The sequence below is a fragment of the Diabrotica virgifera genome, chromosome 3 (assembly GCF_917563875.1).
Source record: "Diabrotica virgifera virgifera chromosome 3, PGI_DIABVI_V3a".
NCBI lineage: Eukaryota > Metazoa > Arthropoda > Insecta > Coleoptera > Chrysomelidae > Diabrotica > Diabrotica virgifera.
The window spans coordinates 83079436-83094851 of NC_065445.1; the positions used below are offsets into that span (position 1 = coordinate 83079436).

The 15416-nt window shown below is 32.8% G+C and overlaps 1 protein-coding gene across 3 annotated transcripts in view; it reads left to right on the forward strand.

The window, feature by feature from the left end:
• Positions 1–748: 748 nt before the first annotated feature.
• Positions 749–15416, forward strand: part of LOC114327283 (ethanolamine-phosphate cytidylyltransferase) — a 56709-nt gene continuing 42041 nt past the window's right edge. For all 3 annotated transcript variants that reach the window (XM_050646623.1, XM_050646624.1, XM_050646625.1), the window contains exons 1-2: positions 749–1014; positions 14433–14750. In XM_050646623.1, coding sequence (XP_050502580.1) covers positions 953–1014; positions 14433–14750 — 380 coding nt within the window. In that variant the 5' untranslated portion in view covers positions 749–952. The remainder of the gene's footprint in view (positions 1015–14432; positions 14751–15416) is intronic.

Genomic DNA, 15416 nt, shown 5'->3' on the forward strand with positions numbered 1-15416 from the left:
TCTCAGCTCTTATCCTTGGGTTATAAGCTTTCATTCAACACCTAATTTGTCATTCTATCTGGTCTAATAACGGAGGAGTTGCGTTTACAAACGGACAGACAGACATGGATAATAATTCAACGTTTTTACATTTTTTCAAAACTAAAAACAGTAAGGCTAAAAACAATATAGTTTTCCTTTTTTTTATATAAACATTGTCTCCTACCATTTAAATATGTGCTACGCCACTGCTTTAAATAAATTACACTGGAGTCGATATGAGTAAGGGGTTTGGGAGTGGGGAGACAACGTGGTGTGATGATTTCAAACTGTCATGATCATGCGTATGTATGTGTGTTGAGACGCATTGCCAGCTCTTGCAAAATTTCTGCTAAAATCAAACAGTTCATTCTTTTGAAGATATAAAAAGACCTTTGATAGATATAATAAATAATATAAAGTTATCATTTAACGTAAAAAAACTATAATATAAATTATTCTTTGGTCTTAGTTATGGTTCTTAATTATTAAATTAAAAGGAACGAGGTTAAACAGAACTCCATAAATCAAACAATGAAAAATAATTTATTTTAAATAGTGAACTAACTTCAGCTTATAGTTATAACCATTGATCTACTTCTTTTATTTAAACGATTAAGCATATTCTATGGGATATTATTTTCGATTTTTGAACAACGTTTTAAATAATGTAATTGATGATAAAAATATACGAGTATAGCAGAAGTTAATGACAGTTGGAAATTTGGCAACACAGGAAGTGTGGAATCGGCTATTTCCACTTGACAAATACATCGTAATTTTAATTTAGTAGAAAATATACTAAAAGGAGGAAGACTAGGTCGAATTTCTCAAAGCAAAATTTAGTTTCTTGGTGATAAAGAGTGCTGTGATTATAAATTTTAAAAAATAATAATTTTATACAATTTTATTTGGCATTATAATTTAAAGTAAAATGCCGGAAAATACTTTACAGAATGGGGATAAACACTTTACTAGAGTTTGGTGCGATGGATGGTAAGTCTATTTATCAAATTATGTATTAACAGAAATTTAAAAATGTAATTAATTTGTTCCCAAACTTTCAATAGTTGTCAAAAGTGGGGCTTCCCACTGAGTATTAATCCTAGCAAATTTTTGGGAGATTTTGGGTGTGGGGCTGCCTAGAATTATGTAAAAATATTGTAGTTTCCCTTAAACATGAATTTAAACATACGTGTTGTGCAGATAGATATCTGAAGAAACTAAACTATGACATCGATTTTAGTTATCAGAAAATATGTCTATGTATTTGGATGTTTCAAAACGTAAATTCCAAATCAAAATTTGACTTTTCAAATTACACCCACAGTTACCTTTTATCAATGATTGAACATTGACTGACGTCAACTTTAGGTTTCTTCAGTGGTGTACAAATTTAATGTGTTATAGCAGCTTATAGCAATTGGAGTGCCAGCTTCACAATTTATACAAAAATTATTTCCCAGTTATCCCTTATCTCATCCCATTTAAATGTCAAAACCGGTTATGGCATTTTAGGGGAATAGTAGTTGTAATTCTGAGACCAGGCAATTTTTTTTGCAAAATCGGTTGTATGTTTTCACACTAGATTTTTTAAATATTACCAGAAACCTGGGAAATGTCCTAGCATTTTTTTCATACCTATTGATTTGTTCTACAGAATTTTATTATATTTTTAAAAGTACTTCCTATTTTTAGTATGGATTACTGCTGTTTCAAATATTCTCCAATGTGTTCCAAGTATTCTCCTTTTGCTTTGAGTTGTTTTTTACATTTCCCCACTTGGTTATTAAATCTGCTTAATATTTTCAATCATTTTTCTTAGAGCAGTGGTTCCCGAACTTTTATGGGTGCAATTCACCATCTGATGTTTTTTCATATTGGCGACCCATCCCTCACCCATGATGATACGTTATTCTGTACTCTGTATGCCACTCAGCTACTCTGAGAGCCACCCCGCGACCCACCTGAAATCTGTCCCTGACCCACCGGTTGGAAAATGCTGCCTTGGAGAGTTATACGGAGAGAGTGTCTGAGTTGTATGCCAGGATTAACCTTTAAAAGATGCTGGTTTAGGGTATAGCTGGTCCAAGATCTAATATATCAAGAAGATAGGTTTCTATATCTTCCTCTATAGTACAGTGCCTATCCTTGTATTAAATTGTCAACCTTCTTTTGGCAGTGCTGTTCTTCAGTGTAGGCTTTATAATATAGAATACATCTCTATATACTAAGAATTTCCATAGTTTTCACTGTATTCCTTCGCTCAACCGTTCTCTCCAGTTCTTTCTGTTTTGCCAGTCCCTTCCTGCAGATTTCTTCTTTCCATTGCTTTGTCCACTTCATCTCTGAAAGTTCTTTGGGGTTTGCCTCTTTTCCTCCTTCCTATAGGGCTCCACTCTGTTATTCTATTTACTCAACATTTTTTGTTTGCTTTTCTGACATGTCTGTATCAGGTTAATCTCTTTCGTTCGATGTAGTCTAATATCTATCTTTCATTCCTAAAGTTCATTCCCATTATTTTCTTAATCTCTATGTCTCTATGTTATTTATACTATCTCTGCTTGTTACTCTACAGCTTCTCCTTAGTAATTCCATCTCTGTTGACTTTTGCTCTTAGTTTGTTTTTGGTTTTCTTCTTATTTATTATCCAATTTCCACACCCATTAGTCAGGATACTTCTTGTCATGGTGTTTTATACTCTTCTTTCTGTTTTTACACTGATGATATTATCCCACAGTACTGCATTTGATTTTAGTATGCAGTCTCTTGTTTGTCCACAGTGATGGTGCTAAGGTATAAGGCGCTTGACTGCAACACTAGCATAAGCGCCCTTCGGTTTTTCAAAGCAGAACAAAAAGCTCAGTTTGGCGCCCGTCTGCAGTGCATCCCTTGCAGGCCCGTTATCGCCGGCCCTGTTTGTCCAAGTCTATTTTTTATATATCTTCTTCAGTTGTTCCTTTGTTTGATGCTATGAAATGTAAATACTTGTACTTGTCTGTTCCTTTGATTTGTTTACCTTAATCTCATCTACATATTCCCAGCTGTTCTATTTTTGTATTCTCCGTTGTTAGGCATTCAGTTTTCTTTAGGTTTATTTCCATTCCATTCTTTGTATATTCCTGTTCCAGTTTTTTCATCCTAAAGCTGAGGTCATCTTTGTCTTGTGCGATCACTATTTGGTTGTCAGCAAGACTTACGATATATAGGTATATAGTTGTTTCTTACTGGTATGCCCATTCATTTGCACTTTCTTTTCCATGGTTTCAGGGGTTTTTCCAGGAATATTTTGAAAGGGGTAGGGTATGTGGAGCAGCCATGTAGTAGTCCCTTTGTAGTCTTAAATGGACTGCATATTCTATTTATTGCCTGTTCTGATAGCTAGAGATAGTGCAAACACTCCTGACCATGGAGCTGCGCGAAGGCGGTCAAAATTCACGGAAAGGCAGACAGGTTCTATTGTAGATACAGTGTGTTTCGCATGGAAGTGCGGACTAAACCAAATTTCGTCTCATGCGCCGTGGTCACGAGTGTTTGCACTATCTCTACTTTGTTATTCTTGTAGAGCACCCTTGTTGTTTTATTCATGGAACTTCAATGTCTTCTACTGCTTTCCATAGCTTGGTTCGGAGTATCAAGTCACATGCCTTCAACCATGTAAATGTGATGTAAGCATGCTTTTCCCAATGTGAACTCTGCAAGATCTCTGATTTTAAATGAATTGATTAAATTATTAAAATTTGATGAATATAGTATAATATAAAATCCCATTTTTGCCAAGAGAGGTAGAAATAAGTCATTACCTTCTGTTGTAGCAGGATTGAAAAAGTACAATCCCCTCCAGAATATTTTAAGGCTAAAAGCTATTGTTAAAATAAGATTTTTTACAGTCCTCGGACTACTTAATCTTAATGCGATGTATAAACTTTTGTAAGAGTTAATAGTGTCATTGCTTTAATCTATTTTATATCTCAATTGGTAATATTTGTATAATATTTACTATTATTAATTTTAGTAAAGTATGTGAAATTTGCCTCTTATAATTAGTTGTAGTTTTGTTTCATAATCTACGTTTTAAGGAATGAAAGAAATATTTCATTAATATATTACTCAATTCAAAAATTTATTTGATAAGAATCTTCATACTTGATTTTAAAATATACCATTTTATCTTTTTATTTAAATAGAAAGTACATATAACTTTTTTTAATACCTACAAATCTTGCGAAATAACAAGTTAAAAATGTTGTGAAATAACAATCAATAATTTTAATGGCATTTAAAAATTTATTAGTAAAAACAAAAAAACAAATTGTGATTAAAATTTTAATTTTAACATTACTTAACTCGGGAGCAGTCGCGCCGCGCCCTTAGAAAATATCATAACATTTTACCCTTTTTCGTGATAACTCAATGAAAAATTTTGCAACATAATTTTCCACTCGTAAGGCCTCGAGGAAGGGTGTAGTAATGCGTAGGTTTATTTTTTTTATTTCTTCTTCTTCTTCTTCTTTTTGTGGAATTTATGGATTTATAGCTTTGGTGAGAACCAATTAGCATTAATAATTGTTAGAAATGATATTTCTAACATAACAAGTAAATAAAAATACTATAAAATAAAAATTTGTTGTAAATTCGAATTTATATTCGTATTGTTAGATAAAATCTAACGCGCGACTGCTGACGTGACAGAAGTGAGCGCGACTGTTCCTGGGTTAATCATTTTTTTATAATATAGGTATGTACGTGATAATGTACATTGTGAACTGAATGACTCAAAATCAATATTTCTGAATATAATGAATACAATGGACTCTATTTTGTACCTAGATGTTTAGCTTTCATCTAATAGTCTTCGCAGTTATTAATAATTAATACAGTAAAACCTCCGTTAACCGAAATGATTGAGGGCGAGGCCGTTTCGGATCACAACAATTTCCGTTAAAAATAACATTGTTTTTGTAGTCTTCTTGTATCAAATTACATAGTATTGGAGGGATATAGCTGCAAAACATCGTTGTCGAAGCAAAACACAAAACAAAATAGAAAATTTCTTTAAATAAATATTCTAAACATGTTCTAAACATCTGTCATTAGTGTCATGCGAAATGTTTATGTTGTCAAAAATTTAAAAAAATTCTTAAATTGTAATGTAAGTGTTAATAGTATCATTGTATAGTGTTAATAGTATCTTTTTAATGATTGGCAATAAAATTTTGTATGCACCACGTCAGTAAAGACTCTTTATCGAACTCGTCTGTTACTCGCCTCGCTCTAAATAAAATAAATAACTATTAACCAAATAATGTTTCAAATTATGATGTGCCAAATAATTTTGAAATCGGTTCGGCCAATGAACTTTTTTTTGTCCTTAAAAATGGAAAAAGGTTTTCTACTTTATTTCTAATGTATTTCTCTTACTTAATATTTATCGTTTAATTATTTTAACTGTACTAATACGCAAGTGTTTACTGTAAGTTCTAAAATTACTAATTTAAAATGATTAATGGAATGTTAAAATATCACTGAACTTATCTATAAGGCGGCTACTCGAAATTCTTAAACATTTATATCACACATTGATACCGCCACTTTGTTGCGCATTCTGACAGATTTCGGTTTAAGTTAAAAATAGTTTTATTAGATACAAGCTTTTTTTTAGTCAACGCTAAAGCCGTCCCTGAATTTATAGTAATCTATTATTATGTACACTATTATACTACACCTTTTTTTATAATTTGACCCAGTCAAATTATAAAATTTAACAAGGAAAACCAAGCAACCAACCAAAAAGACGAGTTAGGCTGGCATGGGCGGCATTTGGCAAACTAAGCTACATCCTTAAAAACAAAAGATATCCACAACATCTTAAGACCAAGGTATATAGTCAATGCGTACTCCCTGTTCTCACTTATGGTTCCCAAACGTGGACGTTTACAAAAGCAAACATGGACAAAATCATAAAAACGCAAAGAGCAATGGAAAGGCAAATTTTGCACATAAGACTAATGGATAAAAAGGCAAACGAGTGGATAAGAGAGAAAACCAAATTTAGAGATGTTAGACAAGAAGTTGCAAAATTGAAATTGAGATTTGCCGGACACAGTATAAGACAAAAAGAAGACCGATGGAACAAAATTCTTATAAATTGGAGACTATGGGAATATAAACGAAGCAGAGCAAGGCCCCAAATGAGATGGGCAGATGATATCAAGAAGCACGTGGGCTCTACGTGGATAACTGTAGCGACAGATAGAAAAGAATGGAAAAGGATTAGAGAGACCTACAAAAGATGGACCGAAGAAGACTAATTAGGTAGATAAATAGATAGATTATAATACACACCTAAAAGGAAAATACATATATACTTAGTTCTAGGCCTAGTGTTTCTACCAAAGTACAATAGCCAGGGAGGTAGTGTCAAATTTGACCGGAGCATTTTAGCATGCTGTTTTCTTTTTATTTAGGTAGGTGTTCCAAAGCTTATTAACAAATTATGTGTCAGCTGGCCCAAAACCGGGGATTTTAGACAAGAAAAGGCAAAATATGAAAGTTGATGGACAAACGCTACAACTTAAATGTCAAATATTTATATACGTTACTCAGAACATTTGATAGACTTGCTTACTCGGCTCCTACCTTTCACTCAGGAGATCCGGGTTCAAATCCTGGCGCGGAAAATTCTTTGTTTTTCAATTGACATTTTATTTTGAAAAATAGTTAATTTTATAATACCACGGCATGTCCACTTGGCCAGCTAACATTTTTTGCAACGTACATGATGCAGCTGACGCTTTTTTATTACAATCTAAAATTCATAAATTATTGATTTATACTTTTTAATCTTTGCCACACTAGTCCAAGAATATTTTATTATTATTAACTAGCTGATCCGGCAAACTTCGTACCGCCTTAAAACTAAATAATGTTTGAAAGTTTAATACCTAAAAATTACCAGAAAGCCAAAAAATACTAAAAAATATTGCGTACCTATACTTTTTTCTACCAAGTGCATAGTTTACGATTCTATAAGGGACATAGGTACAGACAAACATTCATTTTTATGTATTATAGAGAATAGGGAAATATTTAGATTGCTATTAAAAAATGGGGGTTGGTGAGAGAAAAGTGAAAATTTAGGGTTGTATCTTTCGGTTCTACAACATATAAAATTAAGAAAAAACTGTTTGTCCAAAAAAATAACAAATAATGTCTCCCTTTCCACTTAGATTGTTGGTCTTACCAACTCAGGAACCTTTAGAGGTTCATGTACAACAAATTTGCTTATTAAGATCAATAATAATATTATGACCAAAAATGCATAGTTTGCTATTCTATAAAAGACAAACAGATTTTTTTATATTGTCTCGTATAAATAATAAAAACGTGGTATTATAAAAATAATTATTTTTCAAAATAAAATGTCAATTTAAAAAACAAAAATAATTTTCCGCGCCAGGATTTGAACCTGGATCTCCTGAGTGAAAGGTAGGAGCCAAGTAAGCAAGGCTATCAAATGTTCTGAATAACATATATAAATATTTGACATTTAAGTTGTAGCGTTTGTCCATCAACTTTCATATTTTACCTTTTCTTGTCTAAACTCCCCGGTTTTGGGCCAGCTGACACATCATTTGTTAATAAGCTTTGGAACACCTACTTAAATAAAAAGAAAACAGCCATGCTAAAATGCTCCGGTCAAATTTGACACTACCTCCCGGGCTACAAATTAGTACTTTAGAACGACATTTAAGTAGTTTGAGTAGATATTATTTATATCCCTATGAAATGCGCAATATGCGATAACATGAAATTTCTGTTCTGTTAAAAAAACTTTTGATTTATAACAATGATCCAATATTATCCTTATCAGGTCGCGTGGGTGAAGGAAAAATGTATCACCAAATAAATACCTTTTAAGCGCAAATAAAACAAGGTTGTATATGAAATAATAATAATTAAATATTATCTATTGAAAAAATATATTTTTTCAAAGGCCTTGGATTTAGCGGTCAGGGATGTTAATGTTATTAATAACATCATCTCCTTGTTTATTAAAAAAAATTAAATATAAATTTTCATGATAAAAATAAATCTGAAATGATGCAAATAATTTTAAAACTTCATCACAATAAATAGCTTATAGAGATTCATTTTAAATAACATTTATTACGCATTTTGCAGACAGCGAATATTCGATAAGAAGTATTATGAACAACGTTTTTTGTCGCATAATCAAGAAGTCACAAGGATTTGCAATCAGATTCAAATTGGTTGGGAAATATTTAAAAAATTATTAAAGAAGATAATTTTCTCTCATGGATTCTCTGTCGTAACCAGTGATGTGGGAGGGAGGGGATGCGGCATACGGTGAAGTAGATGGGCTCGGTTTCACTCGCAAAAACGCTCCATCCAATATGGCGGAACAATTCTTTGGTAGTATATTTTGCTCTATATAAAATATATAACTATAAAATTATATTATATTATATAAATATATAAATTATTAATAATTTTAATAACTAACTGATAACATATTCCATATATAACGTATATAAACCTGCCCGTCGCCATATTGGATGTAGCACAAAAGTGTCAAATCAAGTGGTCCCATTTACTAAATACAAAATCATCCCTTATGTCGTATCCCCTCTCTCCCATATCACTGGTCGTAACAGAGTAAATAACAAGGAAGTGTAAGATACTCTAGCACATGGGGTCACCAATTAGCGGACCGCGGTCCGTATGCGGACCGTGAGCTAGTTTTGTGCGGACCGTCAATAAATTCAGAATATACCTAGTGTTTGGCAATTTTGAAAATGGCCATGAAATTGTGTACTATGTTTGGCTCAACTTATGTATGCGAAGCCGCTTTATCAAGAATGAACTTTATTAAAAAAATCTGTAGAGATCTCACTTAACAGATGAATATCTCAACTCCCTAATGAGACTCAGTTGCACTAAACTCACTCCAAACTTCAGACAGGTTGTACATAAAAAAATGTCATTTTCTCTCTGATACTTTAATTTTGTAAAGAGTTTCCCCCTTATTGTTATACTTACTAATCATTAATTTTGAAATTAAGTAAGCTGTAATATAAAATTGTCACGTGCATTTTTTTATATTCATTTCCTGTCTACTATATGTTAAGTAGGGGTACTTTTCAGATGTGCATTTAATTAAAATAATTTTGAGATTTAATAAGTTCGCAACAAACACTTTGCATTGAAACTAATGTAGAAAAGATAACATGTTAATTAGCATTTTGTACTATGATTATTTATTTTAAATTCCTCAGTTTCCTTTCTACAAAATTGAAGATGTTTAAAAACTTCATTAGAATTCAAAATATAAATTCCTAATTTTTTAAATATTCTCAGTAACAATTTACAATACTGCTGTTTTCAAAATATACCTACTGATAATAGCATTAAAACAATACACATTGAATTTATATTTTATTTATTGTACCAGGAAAACTTACAGAAAAGTATACAGTAACCAAAAAACAATCAGATATTATTAGTTTTCCTTTCCATATTAGTCCATGTGTGAGGCCACTTTCGAATGAAAAATGTTTCTGACTCGATTTCTTTTCGGATTCCTGTTCAAAAATGTCCCCTTTAAACAAATCAGAAGGGTGCCGGGTGAAACAATTTTTTAAGCAAATTCAAAATTACCTTTTTGGCCTCGAAAAATGTAATTTTAGGTTTCTTGGGTAATTATAAATAATAAAGGTCTCTTGTCATATTTCTGAAAAGTTGATAGTTTTCGAGTTATAAGCGATTTAAAATCTGAAAAATGCGAAAATATGCATTTGCGATGCTTGAAAACTCTTTAAGTTTTAATAAAATGACAGATCTTTTTTATTTAAGATGGCCCAAAAATGCTAAAGACATATTTTCGCGGGCAAAAAAGGTGATGTTTTGAATTTGTTAAAAAAATATTAAACAATTTCTGCCCAAAAATTTCGCCTGGCGCCCTTCTGATTTGTTTATAGGAGATATTTTTTAACAAGAATCCACAAAGAAACCGAATCAGAGCAGTCAGACACAGGCAGCATAAATCCAGACCGCGGAAGTTTCATAGGTTTTCGAAACGGACCCTCAGAGAAACTAATTGATGACCCCTGACTCTAGCATACTTCTCTCTGTCGCAGGTATTTGGATCCAAAAACATCCATAGGGAAGTAAAGTTTAAAGTATATAAATACAACTATCATACGACCAATAGCAATATATGGCGTAGAAACATGGATCGTGCCAGAAAAGACAATGAAACTTATCAATAACTTGAAAGAAAGATATTGGGACCCATCTGCGACGGCGACAACGGTGTGTGGATAATAATGTTTAACCACGAATTGTATCAATATTACAAAGAAAAAATACAAAGATTGCGCTGGGCAGGTCACCTTATAAGAATGGATAATTATACAAGACCAAGGAAGAGGTCGATAGACGAAGTGAGAACAGATATTAAAGAGATATTGAGGGTGGATGACTGGAGGAGAGCAGCCAGGAACAGAGATACTATAGGCAGATGCTGGGAGATGCTAGGGCACGACTTGGACTGTAGCGCTATAGGAGACAGAGGAAAAACAAGGAAAGCAGTAGACAATTTGGTGCTATAGATGAGCACAAAAACAAAAACACAGATACCTATACTGAATTCGCTCAGCAGAGATTCATTTTGACACATTCGGAATAGGAAACATACAACACAAAAATTCTTACCTCACACTAAACTACTCAAATCAACTTAATCTTTCATTAAAAAAAGAAGAATAATTGGAAATAGTGGGAGTGTATACGCTGTGAGCTCGTACGTAGAGGGGAAATTTATAAATTCGCGAGCGCCAGTAGTGGCAAGTCTGTAAACGTTTACCGGAAATTTGACATAAATGTCAAAGTGATTAATTTAAAATTAAAATTAAAAACATTAATTATAAAAAAATATTAGTTGGTCAAAACTGTGGTATATATTTTTACCTTAAATATACTTACGTTTTAAATACTGAATTTACGTTTTTTTAATGTTCCGTAATATGTAATTATAAATTAATCTATGAATCTTAGCGCCATCTACACAATAATTGTGAAAGTATCCGAAGTAAGAAATTAATATTTTATCAATAGAACGTCAAAATGATTAGCAAAATCTTAAAAAAAATCTGTTACAATTTAATTACTTTTTAGCGTTGTAAATATTAAGCGATAACAATTAAATAATAAGTTTAAAAATTACCGGTGAAAGTTGAATTTAGTAATCCGTCAGGAGCGACACCAGCGAAGCTCAGAGCGTATACTAAACTCATGAAATTTTGTGGAATTTATTTCTACAAAATATTTTTATTTTGTACAATAAATAATTTTCTCATTTGTTTTCAATACATTATAATGGTATAAATAAGTGATTATTGATTGGCGTAAGGTTTGCTATTTACGTCTGTTTACTATTAATAATATTGGCTATGAGCAGGTATGTTTGGTTGTGTAGTAATTTACCGTCACGTCTAGCAACCTAACTTCCCAAAAAATAAATTACCAACGTCACTAGACAGTTGTCTCAGATTAGCGAATAGACTGTAGCATAATAAGCAAACGAAACAGAAACAAGATAGGTGCAACAGAGATGGAATGTCTTCGAAGATGCTCTCGAGTAACAGCAATCAACAGAATAAGAAGTAAGAAAATAAGACAAATAACATAAGGTTTATCACTACATTATACAAATGAGGTTTAGATATATACGCTCGTTCAGTTGGAACGCATCTTTGGTCAGGTTAGCCTTGGAAACAATTGAAGGGTACAGGGGAAAATCGATCAAAGTCACAGGAAACTAGTTTGGAAAAAATCTACAATTAAAGTTTACGTCAATGCATAATTTGTAATATTTTACGTATTTATGTATATTGTATATTCAAGTTAATGGCACTGGCAAATCCAAATGGCCAGTCATGTTTTCGTATAGTTTTATCAACCAATGGTTACATTGTAATACATGGAACATTGGGATACAATAATTTTAGTGTGTCAGTATACAGGGTGTCCCGAAAAGATTGGTCATAAATTATACCACACATTCTGGGGTCAAAAATAGTTTGATTGAACCTAACTTACCTTAGTACAAATGTGCTCATACAAAAAGTTACAGCTCTTTGAAGTTACAAAATGAAAATTGATTGTTTTCAATATATCGAAAACTATTAGAGATTTTTTATTGAAAATGGACATGTATGATTCTTATGGCAGGAAAATTATTGTGATATTTGTCCACCCCATAAAAAATTTATGGGGATTTTGTTCCCTTAAACCCCCCCCCCCCAAACTTTTGTGTACGTTCCAATTAATTCATTATTGTGGTACCATTAGTTAAACACAACATTTTTAAAACTTTTTTCGCCTCCTAGTATTTTTTCGGTAAGCCAGTTATTATTGAGATGCGGCTTCTTTTTCAATATATTTACGTAACAATTTTATGGGGTTTTGGTTCCTTTAAACCCCCAAATGTTTGTGTAAGTTCCAATTAAACTATTATTGTGGTACCATTAGTTACACACATTGTTTTTAAGACTTTTGCTTCTTAGTATTTTTATTATAAGTCACCTTTTATAGAGATGTAGCTTCTTTTTCAAAATATACCTAAAAATGTAAATTATAAATAAATTTTCAGATTATTAACAGGTCTCTATAACCGTACATACCCATATTGGGACCGTGCAAGTTCGGCAAAGCGACCTCTATTTCTACGCTCTGTACTTTTATTCGCACTTTTAATTATATTGGCCAATTATATTAGTCCTGGTTGCTGGATAATTGTCAAGGCCATAGTCCAAAAAAATAATAAGAAAAAATAAGATGCAGGTTATGTTATGCAAACGGAAACAATTGTATGTAGTAAATAAAATTAGTTATTAAAATGCAGTACTGCAAGCAAAATATAATTAATTAAATTTACCTTTATATAATAATTGCATATCATATCAATATTGTGGAGCAATATATAATTTTTCTGCTTCAATGACAGAAGTTATGAAATATACGTCAATTTGACAATTTCAATTGACAATATGAATTATTTAAGATAGTTGCAATATTTCTACGCGACTCGCGCACGGTCGTTTCTCGTTTCCCTTCCAAGTACTTGCACACCGCGAATACAAATATGTGGTGGATTCGACAAATATTCAAAATATCTCGATAAACACTGACTTATCGAAAAAGTACTAAGAGGCAAACAAGTTTTAGCAACATTGTTTTTAACTAATGGTGCCACAATAATAATTCAATTGGAACGTACACAAAAGTTTGGGGGGGGGGGGTTTAAGGGAACAAAACCCCATAAAATTTTTATGGGGTGCACAAATTTCACTTTAATTTTTTTTAACATGTTGCTGCCATAAAAATGCCACATGTCCATTTTCAATAAAAAATCTCTGAGAGTGTTCGATATTTGAAAAAAAAAAAGAATGTGTGTGTACTTTGTACGCACATAAGAAGATATTCTTCTATTATATAGGTAATTTAAACGAAGTAAATATACTTAACAGGTTATTTGTATTTTATTTAAAAATTAAACTAACTTTCTTATCTACCACTTTCAAATTTTTTTTATTAAAATAACGAAAAATAAAAAAAAGTATGAATCGTCCAGGATTAGAACCCGCGACCTTCCGTGTGCTTCCGTTCTCTGTCCCACCGTTCTGCCAACTACGCCATCGAGCCACTTGAATTGACACGTAAGTTTCGGATATAATTACACAACACGGCGACAAACTGTAAAAATGTTATGCCTACATATTTTATTATTTTACTACAGGGAAACACAAATCCAAAAACACAAGAATTATAATAAATAATACATTTCCTAAAACCACTAATATATTCTTTTAATGACTTATTTGCACGGTTACAGATACATACATACCTATCTTGAAAGATTAGCAATGAACTACATACTGTCAGAACTACATACTGTCAGTGTGCGCAGGCGCGTGGTTCATGTACAATTTTACCCTCAATCGATTCGCCGCTAGAGAAGCGGCGGGAGAAGAATCTTCAAAAAATCGATTTTCATTTTGTAACTTCAAAGGGCTGTAACTTTTTTTGGGTGCACTATTGTATATAGGTAAGTGAGGTTCAATCAATCTATTTTTGACCCCAGAATCTGTGGTATAATTTATGAACAATCTTTTTGGGACACCCTGTATATCCAAAGATTTTGGTTAATAATTATCTTTATGACTTTTTTTACTTTTCTTTTATTTTATGGTTTTACCATAGCCATAACGAATCCATGCGATTGTAGATTCGCATAAATAAATTCTCACATATTATTTCAAAAGTCAACATGTTCTTCACATATTTCTCCTCTAAGTACCTAGTAGGACTAATTTTTAACTTTTTTTTAGTTATGACATGGTACATTTCGGACACGCAAATTCCTTGCGTCAAGCGAAGGCATTGGGCGATCGCCTTGTGGTAGGTATCCACACGGACGAAGAAATAATGAAACACAAGGGACCCCCAGTATTCACTGCAGAGGAACGCTACAAGATGGTCCGAGGTATCAAATGGGTGGACGAAGTTGTGGAAGGAGCTCCTTATGTAACGACGTTGGAAACTTTGGATAAATATGACTGTGATTTTTGTGTACATGGTGATGACATTACGTTGACCGCTGATGGGGTGGATACTTATCACTTGGTTAAAGAAGCGGGTAGATATAGGTAAGTGTACACCTCAAATTTCATATTTGATATAACAGATTCGCACAGTATTGGACATAAGTATCCCCTAATTTCTCGGTGTGACCGATCATAACGTTCTCCAGCCCTTGTGTAGACCTCATTTCGACGATCTTTATCAAACATTGATATTCTACACTCATCCGTAAACAATACTTTTTCCAATCTTCTATTGTCCAATTGACATTTTTACGGGCAAATACAAGTCTGCGTCTTTTGTGAGAAGCAGTGAGTAACGGTCCCGTTGCTGGATCGCAAGTCATTATTAAACCCTGTTTTCTTAACATTCGTCTAACTGTAGAAACGCTGATTACTGGTCCTTGGGCTGGCTCAATATGGCTTTGGAGCATTCTAGCAGTGGCGTTCGGTCTCGGCAATTCAGCAAAATGGTGAGAACGCGAGCTTCTCTGATTGTTGTCTTTCTTGGCACCCGTACCTTGGTCAAGAAATCGTAGGTACGTTGTCTGCACAGTTGAATAACGAACACTCAAATTGAGTCCGTCAGAGCAACAGTGGCCTTAGCCACAAATTGAGCATTTTTAGATAAATATATCAATAAAAGCAGCAACATGAAATCCTCAGATTAACAGGGGCCTACACAACCTACCTCTATATTTGGCTAGATCATCATTATCATTATCATGCAAC